Source organism: Garra rufa, chromosome 3, assembly GCF_049309525.1.
Source record: "Garra rufa chromosome 3, GarRuf1.0, whole genome shotgun sequence".
In the NCBI taxonomy this organism is placed as follows: domain Eukaryota; kingdom Metazoa; phylum Chordata; class Actinopteri; order Cypriniformes; family Cyprinidae; genus Garra; species Garra rufa.
In genome coordinates, this window is record NC_133363.1 from 13,095,935 (window position 1) to 13,121,618 (window position 25,684).

Consider the following 25,684-nt stretch of genomic DNA (forward strand, 5'->3'; position numbering starts at 1 on the left):
TATAAATTGGCCAAAACTACCACTGAAAACTAAATAACTCTCCTTACAGATAAAATATAGACTGGTATTGTTCCAATCTTTTATTCATAACTAAAAGAAAAGATAACATAATTTCACATTTTCTTATGAAATAAATATTAAAAACAAATATGTAGTTCAAAATTGAGAAACACAGAAACAAACAAAATAATTACAATAGGCATTATGTAATTAGGAAAAACTAGTGTTTTCCTGAGGGGAAAACAAAAAATATATACATTTGAAGCGTCATTCATTTAGCAAACTGTAAATATGTTGTATATGAAAATGATAATTATTTCCAAAATTAAGGCTCTTTAATGAGATTAACTGTAGAAAAGCAAAAATAGGATTATAAGCACATATATTACACAATATACTAATCATGTATAAAAAGAATAAGATAAAACAGTTGATCAAAAGATCTCAAGTTTAAAAAAAAATCATTTTATCAGTCAACTATTTAAAAATAGATATTGAACAGTCAATGCATTCTTTTTTTATAGGTATACGACTTTCTTCCATTGAAACACACAAGGATATATGTAGAAGAATTTCAGAGCTGCTGTTTTCATGTTAAAAGGGACAAATAAAGTCACCATAAAACTACTTTATACAACCTGTGCACAATAGTCTGCAATGAAAAGAGTAGCTCTAAAGTTTACCAAAATATAAAAACCTTCCTTTTGTGTTTGATAGATGAAAGAAAGTCGTATGGGTTTAGAAAAAAAGACAAGTAAATAATTTTTATTTTGGGGTGAATTATTCTTTCTGTTTACCCTACATGCTCAGCAAACCTCTGTATTGGTCATCAGCTAAAAAATAATCCCTCAAGAACATGACACGTTTTCTGAACAAGGCATCTCTTTTTGCACCATGTCTAATCAGTATGCACTAACACACGGTTCCTCCCTCCAGTTGGTGCTTTTCACAATGTGAGCCATTTGCACACTGGCCCAAAGCAAGCACCTGTCACATCAGCATGTCGAAATAGTTCACTGATCCATGAAGGAAAAGAAAAAGACATAGTGGGTCTCTTTTTGACACTGATGACCTTAAGCAAAACCATATCACTGGGGATTAGATAGAGACCTCCATTTATCTACAATATCAGTAATGTAAAACCACCTCCTTCATCCTTACATGATAAGCTGTCTCTAATATAGAAGATGGGACATTTGTTTTGCATTGAGTTTTGAAAGACATTCATTGAACAAAATAATCAGTCTGGTGTCTAACGTGGGTCATACATGTTAGCCAGTTTTTTAAACCGTGGTCCCCAGTCATTGAGGTAGTCGTAGTCCTGGTCACCATCTGAGCCTGTGGAAGCAATAGAGCTAAGGCTGCCTGCTACCGACCCATCGCCTTCAAAGTCATAGATCAGAGCTGTATCGTATGGTGGGACGTTCGGGTCATTGTCAGCAGCGTCCAGGCCCTGTTGGGATGAAGCAGAAAAAGTTCATTTTTAATTGCAAAGCAAAGTTTGTTTTTATCAGAATTCCAGAGAATATATGTACATTGATGGTCATATAAAGTTTTATATTTTCCTTAAATTTAATTAAGTTATTTTACCACTTTTTTTTTAAATACTTAAAAATACGAAAGTTAACACTTTGAATGACACCAGAATTTACTGATTTAGCTATTCAGTTTGTAAATATAAAATCCAAACCTTGATAGAAATAGCACTTTGCAATTATTTTTACACATTTAGGACTGCAGATAAATGAAGATTCTGGAATATGCTTTTGGTGCTCTTTCAAATGTATAACACCTTGGTACTTAAAGAAAATGTACTGAACATTACTCACAAATATTCCAGAATAAATCTTAATTCTTATAAAGAAACCTCACTTACAACATTGATGAAATCTTCGATGTCAGTTGGGTCTCCGGGGGGTTTGCGTGGATATGTTGGAGAAGGCAGGTTATGGGGTGCGTCTTTCCTTAAAGGTTGTTTTCCTCTGGGCAGGCTGTAGTCTTGTGGGAAAAATGAGGCTGGGGAAGGGACCATGTCTCTTGGGTTCCTCAGGAAGTCAATATTAAATGCATCCTGTAGGAGAGAAACAGCTTTAGGTATTTTAGGAAGTTTACCATTTCACCTCAAAGCAGTTATAAATCTAACAAACATCCAACTTTCTTGTACTGCCGAGAACAATGAAAGCACAGTGACTTTGCTTCTTAGTTTGGGACAGGAGGCCCTATACATCTGTCCAGTCTATCACGGTAGGATCCATGTGTCATAAGGAGAAAATCCCCAGGATAAATCAAAGTCTGTGACTCAGACAGGAGCTGTGTTCAATGCTCATCCCATGATGAATGGAATACCACTGCTTACTGCATATGAGCACACCACACCATGTAGGCATATTATTTTAGCGAGTAGTGTCTATTTATTTAAAACAACAATAATAATAATAATCCTGCTGTGTGTAAAATGTCTTTGGTGTGCTGTGTTGTTTACTGCTCATTTTGACAAATGTAGTAGGTTCACATATTCAGCTGAAGTCAAAAGTTTACATACACCTCGCAGAATTTAGCAAAATGTTAATTATTTTACAAAAATAAGAAGGATCATACAAAATGCATGTTCTTTTTTTTTTAGTACTGACCTGAATAAGATATTTTACATAAAGGAGTTTACATATAGTCCATAAGAGAAAATAATAGGTGAATTTTTAAAAAATGACCCCTGTTCAAAAGTTTACATACATATGATTCTTAATACTGTGTTGTTACTTGAATGATCCACAGTTGTTGTTTTTTTGTTGTTGTTTTTTAGTTATATTTTATCATGAGTCTTAAACAGTTCAGAAAAATCCTTCAGGTTCCACAATTTTTTTTTAGCATTTTTGTATATTTAAACCCTTTTTAACAATGACTGATTTTGAGATCCAAATTTTCACACAGGATAACCGAGGGACTCATATGCAACTTTGTATGTAACTTTTTGTGTTCTGGGAAACATGTAACTATCTTCTGTATCTTCAGAGGGGCAGTATTGAATAATAAAAAAAAAAAGATATTTAGGCAAAATAAGATAAATGTACACCCTTGGCTCTTAATGTAGTTTTTCTTTCTGGAGCATCAGTGAACATTTGAACCTATTGTAATAGTTGCACATGAGTCCCTCAGTTATCCTCAGTGTGAAAAGATTAGACCATTATGAATCTGGGAAAAGTCAAGACAATTTTTAATTAGGTATGAATTGGATTGCTCTGAAAGAAGAAAGTCATATACACCTAGGATGCCTTAAGGGTGAGTAAATTATGGGCTAATTTTCATTTTTGGGTGAACTAACACTTTAACACTAACTTCGAACAAACTTGTCAAAGTGTCAAAATTATACAGTCATTGTTGATTGTTGGAAAGGGTTCAAATACACAAAACTTTTTGAAAAACCAAAGAATTTGGGGACCTGAAGGATTTTTCTGAAGAACAGCAGGCAGTTTAAATGTTCAGGACAAACAAGGAACTCATCAACAACTATCACTAAACAAAACAAACAAACAAAAAGAAACAAAGCTGTGGATGATTCAGGTAACAACACAGTATTAAGAATCAAGTGCATGTAAACATTTTTATAAATTTTATAAAACTATTATTTTCTCTTGTGGGCTATATATAAATGTCTTTTATGTAAAATATCTTAATCAACTCCGTACTAAATAAAAAAATAACATGCATTTTGTATGATCCTTCTTATTTTGGTAAAATAATTAACACTTTGCAGATTCTGTAAACTTTAGATTTCATTTGTAAGTATTTCGAAGCGTAGTGTATATACACTCTCAGAAAAAAAAAAAGGTACAAAAGCTGTCACTGGGGCGTTACCTTTTCAAAAGGTCCAGCTTTGGGACATATTAGTACCTAAAATGTACATATTAGTACCTTAAAGGTCCAAAAGTGTACCTTTTGAAAAGGTACTGCCCCAGTGACAGCTTCTGTACACTGAGAGTGTAGAGAATTGGTGCAAACTGTGCAAAGTACTGTATATAATTTGTAGTATATTCAGTACATCCTGTACTCTCCACACCTGCTCCTATCTACTATATTGCATGGTGTTTGCATAATATATTTTATATATTCACTTTCTAAAAATGACTATATCAGAATACACTGTATTAACATGTAAAATGTATAAAATGAGGTCATTGCTCTTACTTCATCCTCTTCTCCTCCTCCCTGCTCATCATAGTGAAAGACATTGTCACGGATGTCATCATCAGATCCTCCGACCAGCAGACCTCCTCCTTTTCTAATGTTCTGCCTTGTGCAGGCCTTCACCGCTACAGCAAGAGCAATCAGACCTGAAATACAAAAACAAGCTTTATTATAAAGAATTTCAAGTATATCCACTACCAATTCAATACAGCTTATGCATATGCACATAAATACAGTTTACTTACACAACAGAAGAATAATGGATCCCATAATAATCATAAGGGCAATGAAGCTTATTCCGATTTTGCTTCCAAAGATGGCTGCAGTGTAGCTCTTGCAGTCACCGAAACTGTCACAGGGACACACAGTCACGTTGACCAGACCACTAGAGGAAAGGGAAGGGGAACCAGAGTCTGATACAACCACAGGAATAGAGAATTCACCTTTCTCTATGTCTATCAGTGGCTGGAGAACCGCATGAGTCTCTGGTAACGTACATGTAAAGAGACAGAAGCAAAAACAAGGGGTATTAGAAATCAAAGTACACTGTGAAATCTGTTTCTAAAGAAGGCATTGCCAACCCTGATCTTGGAGGTCTGCTTATCCTTCTGGAGACTTCAGTTCCAACCCTCATCCAATACACCTGCCTGTTACTTTCAACTAACCCTGAATACCTTTATTATCTTATTATCTTAGTAGTTTTGATCATGGTTGGTACTAAACTCTGCAGGATGATAGCCCTCCAGAAGCCGTGCTGGCTACCCTCATTTTAAACTAATGATTCTCAACTCTGGCCCTCAAGGTCTACCTTTCTTCAGAGTTTTATTCCAACCCTGTTCAAATAAATCTTAATGCACTCTCCAGGAGCAGGGTTGGCTGCCCTTGCTACCCTTGAGGTCCACTTTTCTGCGTTTTTGTTGTATTCAAATAAATCTTAAACTAATTACGGTCAGGACTGCTAGAAAGTACCAGACAGGCAAGTTTGTTCGAAGTTAGTGTTACAGTGTTAGTTCACCCAAAAATGAAAATTAGCCCATAATTTACTCACCCTTAAGGCATCCTAGGTGTATATGACTTTCTTCTTTCAGAGCAATCCAATTCATACCTAATTAAAAATTGTCTTGACTCTTCCCAGATTCATAATGGTGTTTTTTTTTTTATTCAACAGTCCTAAAGAAGTCCAATAAAGTGCATCCATCCATAATAAAAAGTGCCTCACATGGCTGCGGGGGGTGAATAAAGGCCTCCTGTAGTGGAACGATGACGTTTTATAATAAATCTATACATATTTAAAATGTTGTAAACACTTTTCTCTAGCTTGCGCTAACTGTCATGCGTACAAGCCGTTCCAGGTAGATGATGTAGGACGTATTAGTAGCGCATACGCCTCTGAGAATATGCTAGTCTTGCGAAAACCAACATTTGTTTACAGGAGCAAAGGAAGTAAAGTTTTCTTTATTTTTGCTTTTGGCTTATATCGAAATCCTCTGACATTTTTCTTTACAAATCCTTGTTTTGTACTTCTAATGTATGACCTTTTTTGTTACAAGAAAAAAAGTGTTTATAATGGTTTAAATATGGATATTTTTTCTTACAAAAATGCATTGATTTGCTTCAGGAGGCTTTTATTCACCCCCCTCAGCCGTGTAAGCCACTTTTTATTATGGATGGATGCACTTTATTGGACTTCTTTTGGACTGTTGAACAAAAACACCTGCTCCACTGCCATTATAAAACCTGGAAAAGCCAGGACAATTTTTAATATAACTCTGATTAGATTGGTCTGAAAGATGAAAGTCATATACACCTAGGATGCCTTGAGGGTGAGTAAATCATGGGCTAATTTTTATTTTTGTGTTAACTAACCCTTTAAATTCTGCAGGACAGTCGCCCTCAAGTAGCATGGTTGGCTACCCTTGTTTTAAAGCAGGGGTTCTCAACTCTGGCCCTTGAAGTCCACTTTGCTGCAGAGTTTAGCTCCAACTTTGATCAAACTCACCTTCAAAGACTTTTCTTAACTTACTTAATAAGCGAGATTTCTTTCTATCCACAACAAGTAGGTTAGACCAACAGAACACCATATAGACAAGCATAAACCAGTTTCCGCACTTGGCTTCTTAACTCGCTTGATTATCCAAGACATACTTGGTTAATTAAGATCACCATTGATCTACAAGTTCTACCTAAAAGAAAATGTTGGTTAACAGGCATACCTGCATCAAACTATCACCCAGATCAATCAGGCACAGCATGGACTTCTATCCTAATCTAAGCTGGTTTTCAGCAGGGTACAAATATATAAAAATGTAATTTATGTTGATGTTTTTACCATTGAGAGTTATGATGGTCCAGTTGGCAGCCACATTTTGGTCAGCAATGTAAAAACTGAAGGGGTCAGCTTGAGGGGACATGTCTTCATCCACAGCACTAAGCAGTAGGCCCAGTTTATCTCTTTCCCTGTCACTACACACAGTCCCACTCAAGGGTATTAGCACTGGTGGGTAATCATTGGTCTCCCACAGATTGACCTCCAGTGTAGCTGTTGCAGAGGTGCCATCAGCATCTGGAAAGAGAGTTATCACACGAATGCTTACCATTTTTATTCAAAGAAGATCACATTGGTGATTTTGTGATGGTTGTTTTATTCTGCTGTTATCATTTTGTTTTTTATTGTCTGAAGTGCTCACCTTGATCTATGACTTTAACAGTTGTAGAGTAAATGTTGTTCCTGACGTAGGGAGACCGGATGTTAAAGGATCTCCTGGCTGTGATCTGTCCAGTTGCATGGTTGATAGCAAGCCAATTCTCAGGATCTCGAATTATTTCAAACCTGAACAAAAAACGCACAATCCTAAGGAGGTCTGTACACGTCAAGTTTTGAAATATAGTGTTAGGCTTAATATACAGCTGAAAGTTTGACCTGAATAAGATATTTCATATAAAAGACATTTGCATATAGTCCACAAGAGAAAATAATAAAATTGATAAAAATGACCCCGTTCAAAAGTTTACACACACTTGATTCTTAATACTGTGTTATTACCTGAATGATCAGATTTTTTTTTCTTTTTGATAGTTTACGAGATTCTTCTTTGTCCTGAACAGTTAAACTGCCCGCTGTTCTTCAGAAAAATAACTTAGGTCCCACAAATTCTTTGGTTTTTCTGCATTTTTGTGTTTCTGAATCCTTTTCAATAATCATTTTATGATTTTGAGATCTGTCTTTTCCCACTGAGGACAACTGGGGACTTCAAATGCTCACTGATGCTCCAGAAGGAAAATGATGCATTAAGAGCCAGGGGTGTATATTGGTTTCATTCAGTACTGCCCTTAAGAAGCTACAGACAATACTAACATGTTTCACAGAAGACAAAGTAAGTGAAATTTACCCTGATTTTCAAAAAGTTTTCACCCCCCAGCTCTTAATGCATTGTGTTTCCTTTTGAAGTATCAGTGAGCATTTGAACATTTTGTAATAGTTGCATAAAGTCCCTCAGTTGTCCTCAGTGTGAAAAGATGGATCTTATGATCATACAGTCATTGTTGGAAAGGGTTCAAATACACAAAACTGCTGAAAAAACACAGAATTTGTGAAATTCTGAAAAATGCCAGTCTTATTGTCTATAATTTTAGGGGTAGCTTAATGGTCAAGCTTTTGGATAGGGTTTGGCATATGATTGCTTGTTTTTCAAAGTACTAAGGATGTTAATTCAACATCCTCTATGTGGCTTCAGTGTGCTGTGCATTGTGTGGATGTTTCAGATAAGTGAGCCTCACCTCAGCTTGGCATTATCTGGATCATGAGCAATATCTGAGACTAGGACAGTACCAGGAACAATGGACTCTGCAACAGTCACTTTAATAGGGTTTTTATAGAAGACTGGTGCCTCATTTTCATTCATCACTCTGACGGTGACTGTAGCACTGTGTATTTGTTCGTATTGGGCTTTAAGCCTGACTTCATTCTCTGCTTTGACAATGAGTCGGTACTCCGCCTGGGATTCATAGTCTAGCGGCTGCAAGAGAGTAGAGACACTGTAATTGAAATGTAGTGTACAAATAATAAGAAACACAATCACAGTTTCCTAAGGGATTGATGAGAAAGAAGAGGGATGAAACATCTTTAAACAGAAGCTCAAACTCTTAAATGTTGATTTAGGCTCACATTTAAACTGCATTTAAATCATTTTTAATTTGTAGTTAATATATTGGATTAATGATGAATGCTTGGTCTTAAAGTCCCCATTTTATCAGAGGTTTTCTGGCTTTAATTTGAATATGTTAACCTTAAAGTTTCATATTAAATCTAATCTAAAAAATGGGACAAGCTTGGTTTGCCGCAGTCTTTAATTTACCACAATTTATGACAGTAATCTCACCTTAACTACAGAAATGATGCCTTGGTTGGAAACTGGGTCTGTGCGGATGGCAAAGTTTCCTGTAGGATTTACAATGGTGTATTTAATCTTCCAGTTATCTCCGCCTTTCTGGTCCTTATCTGTCGCATTGACCCTCCCCAGCTCTGAGATGTACTTGTTCTCCATTGCATACATGTTGTACTGCAGTCAAAGAATTGGATCAAGAACTCAGAAAACAATGATCAAGTGAACATCACAAACTATGCCTGTTTTCAATTGGTTTTTAGTTGCTACACACCATGGTAGGATGGAATTTCGGAGCATGGTTGTTAATGTCAGAGATGTGAATGATGGCACGACTGGTGGAGGTTAGGCCCATTCCAGACATGTCAGCCACCTGCAGAGTCAGCCTGAAGGACTGCACCACCTGACAACACATCAGGGCATGTTACTTTCTTTGTTCAGACTTTGAAATCTGTATTTTTGTCTATGCTGTTTATTCATGAGACACTTTTGGAGCAAAATACCCACATCTCTATCCAATCCCACATCTCGAGTGTAGATGACTCCAGTTTTGTTGTTAATGCCAAACATGGTCTTGTTGATGCTGTGAGGAGGGATACTTTCTTGCCCAATGATGGAGTAGCTCAGAGCTGCGTTTTCTGTCATTGGATCATCAGCATCTATTGCTGTAACCTGCATCACTGAAGTTCCTGATGACAGAGAACCACATAACAAGGTTATGATAGTTACAGTCAAGAAATTATTTATTCAACCAGCAAGTTTTTTTTCTTGACCGGAAATGAAACAGGCTTCTCCCAAAAGATAATAAGACAATGTACAAGAGGCATCATTGTGGAAAAAATATTACTCATCTTTTATTTACATTTGAACAAAAAGTGGCATGTCCAAAATTATTCATACCATTCTCAATAATCAATGGAAAAGCCTTTATTGGCTATTACAGCAGTCAAACGCTTCCTGGGTGTTTTTGCCCATTCTTCTTTAGCGATGAGCTCCATCGCTTTCAGGTTGGAGGGTCTCCTTGCCATCACCCTGATCTTTAGCTCCCTCCACAGATTCTCAATTGGATTTAAGTCAGGACTCTGGCTGGGCCACTGCAAAACGTTAATGTTTTTGTCTGCTAACCATTTCTTCACCACTTTTGCTGTGTGTTTTGGGTTGTTGTCGTGCTGAAATGTCCACTGGTGCCCAAGGCCAAGTTTCTCTGCAGACTGCCTGATGTTGTTGTTGAGAATTGTGATGTATTGCTCCTTTTTCATGGTGCTGTTTACTGTGATTAGGTTCCCTGGTTCACTGGCTGAAAAACACCCCCAAAACATTAGGTTCCCACCACCATGTTTGACAGCGGGGATGGTGTTCTTGGGGTTGAAGGCTTCTCCTGTTTTATGCCAAACGAAGGCTACATCATTGTGGCCAAACAATTAAATTTTTGTTTCATCTGACCATAAAACAGAAGACCAGAAGTCTTCTTCTTTGTCCAGATGAGCATTTGCAAAGGCCAAGCAGGCTTTTGTGTGCCTTATCTGGAGAAGTGGTGTCCTCCTTGGTCTGCGTCCGTGGAACCCAGTGGTGTGCAGTGTCCGTTGGACTGTCTGCCTTGAGATGTTGCCACCAGCAGAGCCCAGATTCATCAGGAATTGGTGGTGTTCATTAGATCCTCTTTTACCTCTCTCACTATCCTCCTGGCCAGCACAGGTGTCACTTTTGGCTTCCGACCACGTCCTCTGAAATTTTTCACAGTGCGGAACGTCTTGTATTTTGTAATAATACTTTGCACTCTAGCCACTGGAACTTCAAAACAGTTAGATATGGTCTTATAGCCCTTTCCTGACCTGTGAGAAGCCACATTGTGCAGCCCCAGGTCCTTAGTGAGCTCCTTTGTCTTAGCCATGACTGTCCACAAACCAACAGCAGAGAGCTTCTGTTTTTCACCTGTTGAGTTGATTAAAACAGCTGTTCCCAATGAATCAGGGTAATTAGGATGCTTTAGAACAGCTTGGACTATTTGGAATGGTATAGAACTTTAGATTTTCCCATAGACTGTGACAGTTTGCAAAGGGTATGAATAATTTTGGACATGCCACTTTTTGTTTAAATGTAAATAAAAGCTGAGAAATATTTTTTTCCACAATGATGCCTCTTGTACATCGTCTTATTATCTTTTGGGAGAAGCCTGTGTCATTTCCGGTCAAAAAAAAACTTGGTGGTTGAATAAAAGTAACTTTAAGTCCGAATTTGCCAGGGGTATGAATATATTTTTTTTTATATGAAAATATTTTTTTATGTCTTTGTTTGCTTACAACCAGAAACACAGTGCACTGAACACCAAATAAGAAGACATTGTGCATAAACTTTATAGGTTCTTTTATGTATTTTGAACATGCAATGTGGAACATGGAAAAGAACAGCCTAGAAATTTTGCTAAATAACTTAATAAGAGAAGAAGAAAAAAAAAACATACAGGGTTTGATTGAAATTAAGGTGATGACATACACTACCAGTCAAAAGATTTTGAAGAATAAGATTTTTAATATTAAAAAAAAAAAAGTCTTCTGCTCACCCAAGCCTGCATTTATTTGATCCAAAGTACAAAAAACAGTAAAATTTTGAAATATTTTTTACTATTTAAAATAACTCTTTTCTATTTTATTATATTTTAAAATGTAATTTATTCATGTGATCAAATCTAAACTTTACTTCAGTCTTCAGCGTCACATGATCCTTCAGAAATCATTTTAATATGCTGATTTGCTGTTCAAAAAACTATTATTATTATCAATATTTAAAACAGTTGAGTACATTTTTAGGATTCTTTGATTAATAGAAAGATCTAAAGATCAGCATTTATCTAAAATAAAAAGCTTTTGTAACATTATACACTATACCATTCAAAATCTCAGCTTTCAGGTGAAGAAATTACTGAAATTAATACTTTTATTTAGCAAGGATGCTTTTAAATTAATTGATCAAAAGTGGTGATAAAACATTTATAATATTACTAAAGATTTTTATTTCAGATAAATGCTGTTCTTCTGAACTTTATATTTATCAAAGAAACCTGAACAGTAAAAAACTAGTTCAAAAACTTTTGACTGAAAGTGTAATTAATTGTATTGAAGTGAGAGTGATTTCTCTTTTTTTTAATAGAAAAAGTATTTATTTATTTATAATATTTTAATATTTAAATAATTTTTGAAATGCTGTTGTACATGCATATATTACCTGGAACAGAGAATTCAGGAATAGTGCCGATAAACTCTTTCTGGGTAAATTCAGGCCTGTTGTCATTCTGATCTAAAACGTAGATTTCAATAGTGGTGGGACTTTCCAGTCTTTCTCCACTTGGTGAGAGTGCAAAAGCTTTGAGCTGAGGAAATTAAACATATTAGTTATTTAGGATCATTTTGATAATTAATCAAGCCTCCTATCTGTGAGCTCTACTGTGGGATTCATAAGTCTGAAACCATACTGAAAAAATTGTCAAAAATTCAATAGAAAGAAATGTTATGATATGTGAAGTATTTAAATATCAAATAATGAATATTATTCTGCACTATTTCTTAGTCACAATTATTAAAATGTAATGTAAGCTTCCTATTTTCACTAGTGGCCTCAGACTTTTGTTTCCTTCTGTTCATGACTTGATTATAAAAAACAATTTCACCAAACCTGTTTACCTTAAAACTCTTGTGCTTTTCCCTGTCTAGTGGCATTTTGCTCTTGATCCATCCTGTTTTTTCATCAATTTCAAAGAGGCCCTTGGGGTCCTGGTCAACCCCAGGTCCCTCCAGCATGTATATCACCTCCCCAGTGAAAATCTTGTCGGATTTAATCTGCAAGAGAAGACATGGAACGTGTTACAGCCATATGGTAAACAGCTTATTTCAGAGAGTGTGAGGATATGGTTTATGTTTTATGTGTGTTGCACACATGGGCTTGCTATTTTTATTTTTATTTTGCTGTATTACATATCTTTTGCATTTTTTTGTATCTGTTCTAAACCAGAATACTATGACTCTCATAAAAGAACAGATTATATAATTTAATAGTTACATTTATAAAAATACATCACCATCACCTTTAGCTTCAATTAGTATGATCTAGTGAACTTGATCATAAATGTCTTTTTAAACACTCTTTTTCAGATCTATATTAAGCAACTATAATAGTGGGCTGTTTGTTTACCTGGACCAGATCTTCAGGGACCTGCTTGCTGTTTTCTGATACTCGGATTGGTGGAATGATCCAGTCTCTCTTCACCCTGACCTGTGGACCTGCACTCCTGTGTCTCCACGGGTAAAGCACAGCTGGGTTCAGATCTGTCTGTGTTACCTGACTGCTGCTGCTGACCTGCAACAAAACACATGGAGCAGTGATTAGGAACTGGATGTTCTTGGGTGACATGCACACACTCCACAGCACTCTTTATACATCTCTGTAAAAAATGTACAGATTAACAGATTCATTTCCAGATTCATATCTGTACCATTGATGACACTTTAAAAATAATGCCCCTGCTGGCTGACATCATAAAAAACAATCTTTCTTCATTTAGGACTGACACCCCTGGCTCTTAATGCATTGTTTTTCCTCCTGGAGCATCAGTGAATGTTTGAACCTTCTGTAATAGTTGCATATGAGTCCCTCAGTTGTCCTCAGTGTGAAACGATGGATCTCAAAATCATACAGTTATTGTTGAAAAGGGTTCAAATACACAAAAATGCTGAAAAACCAAATAATTTGTGAGACCTAAAGATATGTGATTTTATGTTAAATATCTTATTCTGGTTAGTAATAAATAAAAAATAACATGCATTTCGTATGATCCCTCTTATTTTGGTAAAATAATTCGCATTTTGCCATTTCTGCCAGGTGTATGTAAACTTTTGACTTTAACTGTAAGTGTACTTAATAAGAGTTTTTTTTTTCACAAACACTTAAGAAGTAGGCCTACACTTACTTTGATGTGTAAAGTACTGTACTTTTAACTGTAGTGTATTAATTAATATTACAGTTAAGGTTAAAATATTTTAATTAGAAATATGTATTAAAACCATGACATACAAGTCTCAATAGAAATGATATTACAATATATTTTAGTTTTAACATAAATGCTTCCCTGCTGAAAAAACCAGCATATGCTGGTTAGGTAGGTTTTGGTGCTGGGATGCTGGTTTTAGCTGGTTTATGCTGGTCCTTTGCTGGTTTATGCTGGTCCTTTGCTGGTTTATGCTGGCCATTTGTTGGTTTATTCTGGTCCTTTGGTGGTTTATGCTGGTCCTTGACCAGCAACATGACCAGCATAAACCATCAAAGGACCAGCATTAACCAGCAAAGGACCAGCATAAACCAGCTAAAACCAGCATCCCAGCACCAAAACCTACCTAACCAGCATATGCTGTTTTTTTCAGCAGGGTTGTCAGTACATTCTGTAGTATACTTGAACCATATTTTAAATACAATAGAAGTAATTATGAAATTACATATGCACATGTACTTAAATGGGCTATATGCAATGTTCTGAAATTTAAACTCGCGACTGACACCTGTGGCCAAAAAACGGAACTGCTCTTCCTTTCTGCTCGCTCTCGCAGCGCGCGCTCGTACGTGCAAACTTCACAAGTCATCCGCTGCAAATAAGTCAACATTATGTTTACAGAGGTAAGAACAGTCAAATACATATTGTTTGAGAAACTAAGTTTGTTTGCAATAATAGGCTAATTTCTGACTAGCGGTGGTGGCAGAGTGATCTGAAACGTTTAACATGAACGCGCTCGAAAAATCCGATCCGACAGAAAATAGGAAAAATAGGATACAGGCTTATAGGTGCACCCACTGTGAGCTGACAAGGTGTCAGTATGCTCATCGGGAGATGTTTGAGTCATAAATGGTCAAATAAAAAGGCTATTGTTACGTTTATTTTGGGGAACAAGTTGCATATAGCCCCTTTAAGTGCTACTTGAATGGTTAAAAAACACTCTTAAGCTCAACTAACTGCATTTAATAAAAAAAAAAACCTATTATACATTTTTTCATTTAATTGTAAATACTTGTTTTAAAGGTTGTATCAGCGATTTCTAGCCTGAAACATAAAGTGTGTTGTGGACTTTCGCTCCGCCTCCCTCACATCCCTGCACCAGTAGGAAAGTCCACAACACCAAACCCCTGACGCTGATTGGTTGGAACACTGTTTGTTTATCTGTGGAAAGGTTGGTAGTGCCGATTGTTTTTTTGGCATATCTCGGACCCTAGGCTGACCAGAGAGACGCGTTTTTTTCACAGACAATTTATGGGGCAGGCAGCGAGCGGATCGTGAAGAAAGGTCAGCTGAAATTGACACTTTATGTTTTAGGCTAGAAATCGCTGATACGACCTTTAATTGAAAAAGTATGATAAAGCATCACAAAGGTTTGCAATTTTACAATCTCACAAACCTGCACTTCTATTACAAACCTCTAGGGCTCTATTGCAGGAAATCATGTATTAGACAACCACGTTAATTTGGATTGCTTTAAAATCCTTGATTGCATTTCACATGTTAATACTAGTTTGTCATTTTATTGTACGGCTGCAGTTCTGACTTTTGTTCCAGCTTCAAAGTGCTTCTATAAAGTGTGTGGAGCTGACATCTTTCATGGCGTTTCTAATGTGGAATCCAGTGTGCTTTGAAGGCCTGTGGGGGTGGAGTGAACCTAACTTTTTTTTTTTTTTTATCTCTTTTTTCATTGACAAACCTACACACACTCATATATTAAAGTCTAATGACTGCACAGACATGTTCAGCCAAAATAATGAAGTCGTACATCACCCCCCTCTCATACACACACACACACACACACACACACACACACATGCAGCTGTTTAGCAGGAAAACAGGCTCAGTTTTCACCATCCAAGGCCTGTCACTCTGAAACACACTCGCTTCTGCCTGCACCTGACTGGGGTCAGAGGTCAGCTGCTAAACGTGCTTTAGTGACAAAATTCCACACACGGTGACAAAATTCTCACATACATTGACACAATGCATGTCAAACAGTGAAACAATTCTCACTATGGACCAAGCCTGATTTACTGAAACTACAAGAACTGTGTAACTCTAGTAGTTTGCCAAAGATAAATGGAGGGAGAAGTAACATTGTGTAAATGGCTTTGAGTAATAAAAATGCTGTGCCATCAGGGTCTAAAATGAACTGTTTGGCACACCTGTCACTGGTGAGTCTATTGAAATTTACCAGCCATAAATACTTCTAATAAAACTACATCCATGAAACTATATTTTGCTTTGTTTTATTATATTTAGTATAACCTTGTGAAAAAGAAATACGCTTAATTGAATTGAATGCTCACTTGTAGCGTACTTCAAATCCTAAAAATATATTTTCAAAAGTGTACTTTTACGTAAACTACACACTTTACACACTTTTCAACACAATTTAACACACTTTGTGTCAAATTTAATGTCAAATTAAATGTTTTACTTTAAAGTACAATATAATTCATGTTTTAGTATTTTGTTGTGAAGAAGTAAGCTTATTTTATGTTCAAATTAGTTGATTATCATTTGAACTACAGTGTGATATTCAATAATACATTTAAAGTTATATTTTAGATGTACTAAAAAGCAACATCATCATTACAAATGTGTAATGATGAATATAATTAAATTATAATTAAATCTAAATAAATTATATTCAAAATACATTATATTTATTTACAAGTATATGTTAGTTTACCATAAATGCTTGTCAGTTTAAGACAATAGAAGTGATAATGACATTACATAACAATACACTACCAGTCAAAAGTCTTCATTTTTAATGTTTTAAAAAAAATTTGATCCAAAGCTTTCTATTTGAATATATTTTAAAATGTAATTTATTTCTGTGATTTCAAAGCTGAATTTTTTGCTTTTTTTTATTACTCCAGTGACATAATCCTAATTTTTTATACTCAGAAAAAAAGAAAAAAAAATTATACTGGCTCCAAGCTTTTAAATAATATAGTGTATAATGTTACAAAAGCTTTTTATACAAAAGCTATTTTAGATAAATACTGATCTTTGGATCAAAAATCTTTCATCAAAGAATCCTGATTTTTTTATTTTTTTATATTGATAATAATAATAATAATACAAAATTCTTGAACAGCAAATCAGCATATTAGAATGATTTCTGAAGAATCATGTGAAGTAATGATGCTGAAAATTTTACTTTTAAAAATTTTGAAATAATTATATTTTAAAATATATTCAAATCGAAAACAGTTATTTTAAGTAGTAAAAATATTTCACATTTTTACTGTTTTTGCTGTACTTTGGATCAAATAAATCCAGACTTGGTGAGCAGAAGAGACTTCTTTAAAAAAACATAAGAAAATCTTCAACTAACTGCATTTAATATAAATTTCAACCATAATACATTTTCATTTAATTGCAGTTAACATGTGAGTAAGTGTCTGAAAACATTACATTTAGTTTGCACTGAAGTATATTCTTTTGAAGTATATTGTTTCCATAATAAGCAGTCCTTTTAAACGTATGCTAAAGTGTGCTTCTTTTTCACAAGGGTATTTTGTTTCAAATTAATTGGTCAGGAAGTGTTAATTTTGGACACTGTGTGACAAATTTGAGGAACAAAAGACTAAGTAGACCTCATTTAAGAATGCAAACATAATTCACCACACAAAAATCTTAAATAGCAGCGATGGCTGTCATAGTTCTTTGATTTTCTTCATGGGCGCAGCGGTGGAAGTGTTTCCTGAAGGCATGCCTCTGAGCAACCCATCCAGAATGCTGGACATCACAGGCATGCACAGACCCTGTTAGAGGACACTAATCTTAGAGCAGCCTGAATTCTCCATTCTGCTATGTAGTACTACATTACAGTCAGTCTAGAGTATTTACTCTTGTATTTCAGAACTCAGTTCTCAAACAACAGTTACTTTTGCAATTTTTGACGATTTGAACAGTCTCCGAACACACACAGACAAATAAACATGCAAATGTTTTCATGAAAGACAAGTTAGTAGACAAATTAGTGATAGATCTGTACCATTCAATATGGTAACCAATATTTTGCTATATTGAGACTATCGGCATCAATACCTTCACAGAAGTCATTTCTTTGTGAATTTTGCGTAAACACTGTAAAATAATTTAATTTCCATTAGTTTTATACATTATTGTGTATATTTATTTGTCATAATCTCTGTTATACATATCGACACAATATCAGTCAGATGAAATCTGGATACTCAAGAGTTTCAGTTAACTGGGTTGCTGGGATTCAGTCCCCAAGATCAAAGTATGTCTTGGTGGGAAGTCTGTGTTGTGGGTGGCATTTACAGGAGGTCTCTTGATGTCTTTAACAGAGCTGCACGTTTGGTTACTTCTCTTATCATTTACTCATGCAGCTTTTACGTGGGTCTGCTAATGTACTTCCTCACCTCATTTAGGACATGCATGAGTGCTTTTTAATCTGTACATTCTCATCTGAACATCCTAGACTGTCCACTTGGAGAGATTAAACACTGGTTTCCTCTACAGAGAGAAGCAATGAAATTAAATTAAATGGAGAGTAAATGGACACTGGTTTCTCCTCAAAAAAAGAGCCCAGTAATTTCACATCTCTCTGTTTAAAATCTAAACAATGTTTAAAAAGCTGTTCAGATTTGCCCAAATATTAATTTAATATAAACAAATTTCTCAACTTTTTCTTTTTGTTTCTCGTAAAACTCAAGTGACTCAAGTGAGATCTCCATTATGTCTCCTGAGCAATGTGAGCTGTATGTGAAAACATTTGCTCAAGGGAAGCACTAATCTCTCCCATGGCTGAAAATACCCTACTGTCCGAACCATATACTAATACCACCAGAGACGGCAGGTGCCAACCGCAGACTTTGTAGCAACCCCCGACCTCTCATTCAGTTATCCACCAAAACATAGCCTACACTTATTTCATGATAGTCTTATGAATGTTCCAGAAAGTGTAATTATTTTGGGCCTTTTAGTATCCACAGTTGTTGCTCTCTGTGTCACATTTAACCCAGTTTAGCTCTACTTTTACCAGAGTAGACATTCCTAAAGCTCCACACACATATGGCAGGGTCAGCTGGTCCGAACCATGGCACTGATGGTGCAGGCGTGACTAACAGAATGAGATATGCTACATTTCTGAGGAGGAGAACAAACTGAGTGAGTGTGGAACACATAAGGCTTATGCATGTGTGTCCAACAGAGTTTTAGTGTTTTTTTTTTAGTTATAGTCATGAAGTCTAAATAGTAGATTAGAATGCATTATGCATTTTAAGATAAATGCAGGCCTTTTTCTAATTAAGTTGAGGTCAAAAGTTTACACTCCCCTTTCAGAATCTGGCAAATGTTAATTATTTTACCAAAAATAAGAGGAATCATACAAAATGAAATTATTTAGTGCTGAACTGAATTAGATATTTCACACAAAATATGCTTACATATAGTCCACAAGACAAAAATAGTAGTTGAATTTATAAAAATGATCTCGTTCAAAAGTTTACATGCCTTTGATTTGATACTGTGTTCTTACCTGAATCATCCACAGCTGTGTTTTTTTTTTTTTTGTGATAGTTGTTCATGAGTCCCTTGAGTTTGTCGTGCACTGCCTGCTGTTCTTCAGAAAAACCCTTCAGGTCCCACAAATTATTTGGTTTTCCAGCATTTTTTGTGTATTTGAACCATTTACAACAATGGCTGTATGATTTTGAGATCCAACTTTTCACACTGAGGACAACTGATGGACTCATATGCAACTATTACAGAAGGTTCAAACACTTACTGATGCTCCAGAAAGAAAAAACTATGTATTAACTATGCTGGGGAGTGAAAACTTTTGAACAAGATGGAGATACATTGGAGTGTACATTTTTCTTATTTTGCCTAAAATATATTTTCATTAAGTACTGCCCTTCAGAGGCTACAAAAGATAGTTACATGTTTCCCCCCCCCCGGCTCTTAATGCATGGTTTTTCCTTGTGGAGCATCAGTGAGCATAAAATAAAACACTTGGCTACTTGAAAACTAAAATTAGCTTTGTGGATAAAAGCCAGAGTGTATATATGAACTCATTATTATTGGATGAGTGGTATAATTAGATCCCAGATTTAGCGTTTTGTTTATCTTGGCTAACTGGTGTGGGCATGTGACATTGTACATTTGTGATTTTGTGTGTCTCAGAGACAGTATGGCACGACAGAATGCCGGGCTATGAGAGGTTGGAGGGGTCACACAGGTGGCCACATTCTGTCATGTCATTCCCCACTAAGTCCAGTAAGTGCTATGTGCCCAAGGTCATATCTTTTTTTTCTTTCTAAAATAAAATATACTTTGTCATTTCTGTGAAAACTTGTATGTCATGTATTTAAATAATGTGTAAATAATTGTAATAATGAGGCTGCAAATTAAAAAACTTGAAATATATAATTTTTTTAATGTAATTTCAAATAACACACTACAGTTAATATAAATTTCAAGTACTCTGCATTCCATTTTGTAAGTTAGTCAACACATCAAAATATGTTTACTTCTTTAAAGCACAATAAAAGATTATTAAAACATAATTATTTTAAATGTAATTTAAAACTTTTAAGTTCACCCAAAAATGAAAATTCTGTCATTAATTACTCACCCTTATGTTGTTCCAAACCCTTAAAGGTACAATATGTAATTTTTCAGCTTTAAAAATAGCAAAAATCACTATATCTATGTTATATATTTTTTTTAGTTGTGTACTTACATTATCCCGACAGTTTCCACGAACTTTCAAATCCGGAGAAATTTATAGTTTAATTCGAAGACACGGGCCGTTTCTTTATTTCCGTTTTGTCGCCCATCTATGGCGTCATATAACCTTTGACCCCTCTAGTTTCTCTAAGTTCCTGCGGAACCGCCAAATACAAAGGGGAACAGAAGCAAAGAAGAGATGAAGAAGAAAAAGTAGTAGCTAGTCTTGATCGATACTATTATATTCATATTGATATCGTTTATATTAGTATTTATACCTCAATCAATAACATAGTTATGGATCATGATTATGCTTTGCCTGCACGTTCTGTGAAGCGCAAACGTACGGGTGAAATAAATGACCAGTATGTCGCAGTATGTAAGGATGTACTCACACTAGACGTTTTAAACCGTGCCCAAAGCCCGGTTCGTTTGACTTGTGTAAGTGCTCCGTGCCGCGCTCGGGCGCGGTTCGTTTAGCTGGCCCTGTCCCGGCTGAAAGAGGTGGGTCAGAGAGCAGTTCGGTTGGGCTCGGGCGCGGTACGCATAGTTTAAGCGCTAACCGCGTCGGAGCACAAAACAAATACAATTCTGTGTCTACAAATGTATCCTATAATTACCAACACAACACTTTTCAAATAATTTAATTCAGTAAAGTATATTTAAGTTTATAATGGGTCTGGTTGTCTCCTTATTGATGAACAGGGATTGTAGTTTGCCAGTAAAGCTGCAAATTCTTTAACTAACGTTCATATTCTTTCACTCTCCGTAATAACTCACTGATACATACAAGTGAAAATCAACGAACGGCATAGATGAATTATTATTAATTATTAGGTAGAATATTATTAGAAAAAAATATTTTCGCCGTTATCTCGTACGTAAGTGTGTTTCGGCCGGATTTTGAGTGCGCGGCCAGCGGGAGTAATCGTGCTCAGGCTCGGTTCAAGGCAATTGTGCCTACATCCTAAGTGTAAAGTTAAGCAGTTCTCTGTTAGAGGACGAGTGCCTCTTCAAACACTATCTACAATAGCTTCTTCCAGTGATACTCAATAAGATTGGTAGGCAAAAAAGACAGTATCTCATCCGTGAACATGATTTGTGAAAACACATTTCCCATCGTTCTACGCTCCGTAATTGCGTCATCAAGCGTCGCCTCTGTTATTGTTTTTAAACAATGCGACCTCTAGTGGCGAAAAATTACATATTGTACCTTTAAGACCTTTGTTCATCTTCGGAACACAAATTAAGCTATTTTTGATTAAATCCGAGAGCTCTCTGACCCTCCATAGACAGCAAGAGTCCTTCCACGCTCAAGGTACCAAGAACGTTGACAAAACAGTCTATTTTCTTCTATTTGTTGCTTTTTAGTCGAGCACCCATTTGAGACTGATGTGCGTGCTTTTGTTTTGCTTTTTGTCAAAACAGTCTATGTGACATCAGTATTCAACCGCAATTTTATGAATCTACGAGAGTACTTTTTGTTGCGCAAAAAAACTAAAATAACAATTACGTTTAGAGGAAAACACGTGTATGCGTCGTGATATACTCTCTAAAATGGCGCTAAGGTGATGTAGAAGAGTAGAACTGTTAAAGTTATTTTAGTCTTTTTTCGCAACAAAATGTATTCTCATTGCTTCATAACATTTTTGAACCATTGATGCCACATGGACTATTTTGTTGATGTTCTTGGTAGCTTTCTGGACCTTGAAGCTCAGAAAGCTCTTAGATTTCATCAAAATATCTTAATTTGTGTTTTGAATACGATGAAGGTCCTACAGGTTTGGAACGACTTTAGGGTAAGTAATTAATGACAGAATTTTCATTTTTGGGTGAACTGTTTCTTTAAGTGTGTTGGGAAACACTTGAATCGCATTTTATTTAATTAATATTATATTATCTGCAAGTGCACTTTTTTTAAATATATTTTTAAGATTTTAAGTATTCTTTCTTTTTTGCTTGCTTTCTTGCATGCTGTCAGCCAAGAACATGTCAGCGATGAAACCCTCATAACCAGGCCATGCTGTCATGTCACGCTAATTTAAACAGGGGGTGACTATTATGTTCAAATAACACTGTCCTGTCTTGGTTCCCTAATCTAGGATTGACTTAAGCAAATGAGGCGCAGCAGTAAAACATAGATATTCACTATTGACTAATAGTAGAATGTTTAACCCTTAAGAGAAACCCAAAGTTGCCAGTTAGACTGACTATCACCAGCTGGACTGGTGCATGAACTCAACACTGGGTGCTTTATTAACAGATTTTTTCGCTCATTGCATGGCCTGGGAGTGTTGGCCTCCTATTTCCGTAGCCAAGATTACCATGTGAGACAAATGGGGTTAAGACTGCATCTGGGAACAGCTGCTCACCGTCATATCAAGACCACGCCACCAGAGACATGTGTGAATCTCAATGCACCCCACTATACTCTCAGTGAGACATAAGTCTCTCCTGGGACATGAGCTTTGGGAATTCCTAGCACTCCCTGCCTGATCACCAGAGAATTTTAGCAAATTAAGTTATCTTATGCGGCATACATTAAAGGGATAGTTCAGACCTCTTCTAAATACTAGGATATCACACTAAGGAGAAAAATTATTTCAGAGCCAAAATCTTTGAGATCTGATTAGTATTTCTTCTACTGGTGTAATTCTGTAATAAACAATTCTACCTTATGTACATTTAATGTGTTTCCTAATGAGAGAATATGCAATACATTACATATCATGGGGCAAGAAAATATCAGCACATGCAACGCCAGTGCATACTTATGTTGGAGTTGAAAGTTTCCTACAAATCTTTAACTCAACTTGCTGATAACTTGATCATTTTCTTTCATTCTGTTCATTAGTGCTGATGATTTATGGCTTTCTATGACTCTGGATTCATTGGTAATACCGGTAGTTACCAAAAAATGAAAATTCTGTCGATAATTACTCACCCTCATGTCGTTCTAAACCTGTAAGACCTTTGTTCATCTTCGGAACACAAATGATGAAGAAATCCGAGTTACAAGTCATTATTTTTTTTCTTTGTGGACAAAAAGTATTTTCTTAGCTTCATAAAATTGCAGTTAACTGATTTGGACGATTTCCTTACTACGTTTCTGTGTCTAGACCATGGTTGGACCCTTGCTGTCTATGCAGATTTTTCATCAAAAATAGCTTAATTTGTGTTCTGAAGAAGAACAAAGGTCTTACGGGTTTGGAATGACATGAGGGTGATTAATGACAGAATTTTCATTTTTCGGTAACTACCGGTATTACCAATGAATCCAGAGTCATAGAAAGCCATAAATCATCAGCACTAATGAACATAATGAAAGAAAATTATCAAGTTATCAGCAAGTTGAGTTAAAGATTTGTAGGAAACTTTCAACTCCAACATTAGTATGCACTGGCGTTGCATGTGGTGATATTTTCTTGCCCCATGATATGTACTGTATTGCATATTCTCTCTGTATTGTTACATCAGTTGAGAAAAGGAAACACATTAAATGTACATATGGTAGAATTGTTTATTACAGAATTACACCAGTAGAAGAAATACTAATCAGATCTCAAAGATTTTGGCTCTGAAATAAGTTTTCTCCTTAGTGTGATATCCTAGTATTTAGAGTTTTAGAAGAGGTCTTAATGTCTTAAAGTGTGGCAAGATTTCAAAGGAGATTTTAATATGAAGGAAAGACTACATTATCTGAGATATGTTATCCACATTCATTTTACAGTTCTCTACTTTTTATGTATCATCTGTGTGTTTAGATTTCTCCACTGACAAAGTCATACCTTAAAGGAAACATAGCTAAAACAGAATGAGTTCTCAATCTCTGAGTAATTGAAAATTAAAAAATAAAAGTTTTTTTAATGCTAATTGCTAATGCTTTGAAAACAGGGTCAGATTGAATCAAAAGGCCAAAGTACCTTCTAACATAACATTCAGCAGTTGTTCTTGAATTGCTCATTAATAACATGGCGGCCACTAGCAACATTTCTCCTGTTTATGTATAGCATGATGAAAGCTTGCCCAAAGAGTGCAAGTACAGGACAAATCTCTCATTTTAGAATCTGTGTCCCATTGCAAATCTAAACAGTTCTGATCAGTGATTGTGGCGAATATTTACGGCAGTGTGACTTTGTTTGCATTCTCATTCGTTGTCTTCATGATTACACTAGTGACAGACCAAAGGGGGCCTTAAACGTAACGTCAAACGAGGTTAAAACAAGCTGCACTTCTCTACTGATTTTTCATTATCTGTCGTCGTTCAATAAATCAGAAATGACACGTGTTTAGAGCATTCATTTCCACCGACAATATAATACATCTGACGGCTAGTAAGTTCAGCCAGTTGAAGACAAAGTTAACAATCAATTACCAAACACTATACCACAAAAGATGATTTTAGCAGATGTGCCCCAAGGTCAAAACTGTAGCCACTTCTTACACAGTGAATCTTTAGCCAACAAGATAAACTAATGCTAATCTAATTACATAGCATTGCTTAAAAATAAAGGACAATAGATTCTCAATTGCTTTCCATTGGAAAACATGTAGCTTCACTTTTGTTTGAGGTTTCTAACATTTGATGGTGTTGAGCAATTTGAAGACAATGTTGACAATCTACAGCAAATGTTTATGGAAAAAATTGAGGTTCATAAAAATGAGCATTGAGTTTTAAGACGAGAAGATATCACAGTGAGCTCTAACATGTCTAAACATTACATATAAAATATAAAAGCCATTGAAAAATGCAGATAAACACAAATCAGCTAAATTAATTCTCTATTATAAGTCAGGTTGCTTCTGTACAGCCTAATTAGGCTGATTAATGATATTATTTAGTGAATAATTATGTATTTTTTAATGATTATTATATTTACATATTACATTTCATAATTTTATTAAGTGTTGTCATGCTAAATTGAGTAAATTTCACAAAAAATTCCAGACATTGAAACATTTTTAAACACAAAAACTGAAATAGTATTTTTTACTAAGACTCCTGTTACTCATGGTAAAAGTAGTTCTTGAATAGTAACCTCACAGGGCTTATTGCTTGATTGTATCATATCTTTTAATATTATATTAACATTGAAATATTTTACTGTGCAACTTACAGTTAAAGTCTTAGTCTACAGTTAAAATCCGCAGAATTCACTTAATATGTAAAGTTCAAACTCACCTGACACACAATGGCCAGCAGTGCACCCAGGACCGCTACCACCTTCATCATCTGACTTTTGATCCTTACTGTTCACAATAAACCGCTGCCAAATGATAAAACTCTAGAGACTTGGACAACAGTGTCCAAGCAAAGTTTGCAATGAGACAGGGACACAGGCGTCTCCAGGCTACTAGAAGCTCT

At 35.6% G+C, this 25,684-nt stretch overlaps 1 protein-coding gene across 1 annotated transcript; it reads right to left on the reverse strand.

Moving 5' to 3' along the window:
• Positions 1–88: 88 nt before the first annotated feature.
• Positions 89–25,684, reverse strand: cdh15 (cadherin 15, type 1, M-cadherin (myotubule)). Its single transcript, XM_073835720.1, has 14 exons — positions 25,502–25,684; positions 12,750–12,914; positions 12,242–12,397; positions 11,787–11,931; positions 9,072–9,253; positions 8,839–8,967; positions 8,562–8,741; positions 7,960–8,198; positions 6,870–7,012; positions 6,512–6,745; positions 4,428–4,667; positions 4,183–4,328; positions 1,877–2,071; positions 89–1,453 (listed from the first exon to the last, which is right to left on the reverse strand). Exons 1-14 carry the CDS (start codon positions 25,550–25,552, stop codon positions 1,253–1,255), a joined length of 2,406 nt encoding a protein of 801 aa, XP_073691821.1. The 5' UTR covers positions 25,553–25,684; the 3' UTR covers positions 89–1,252.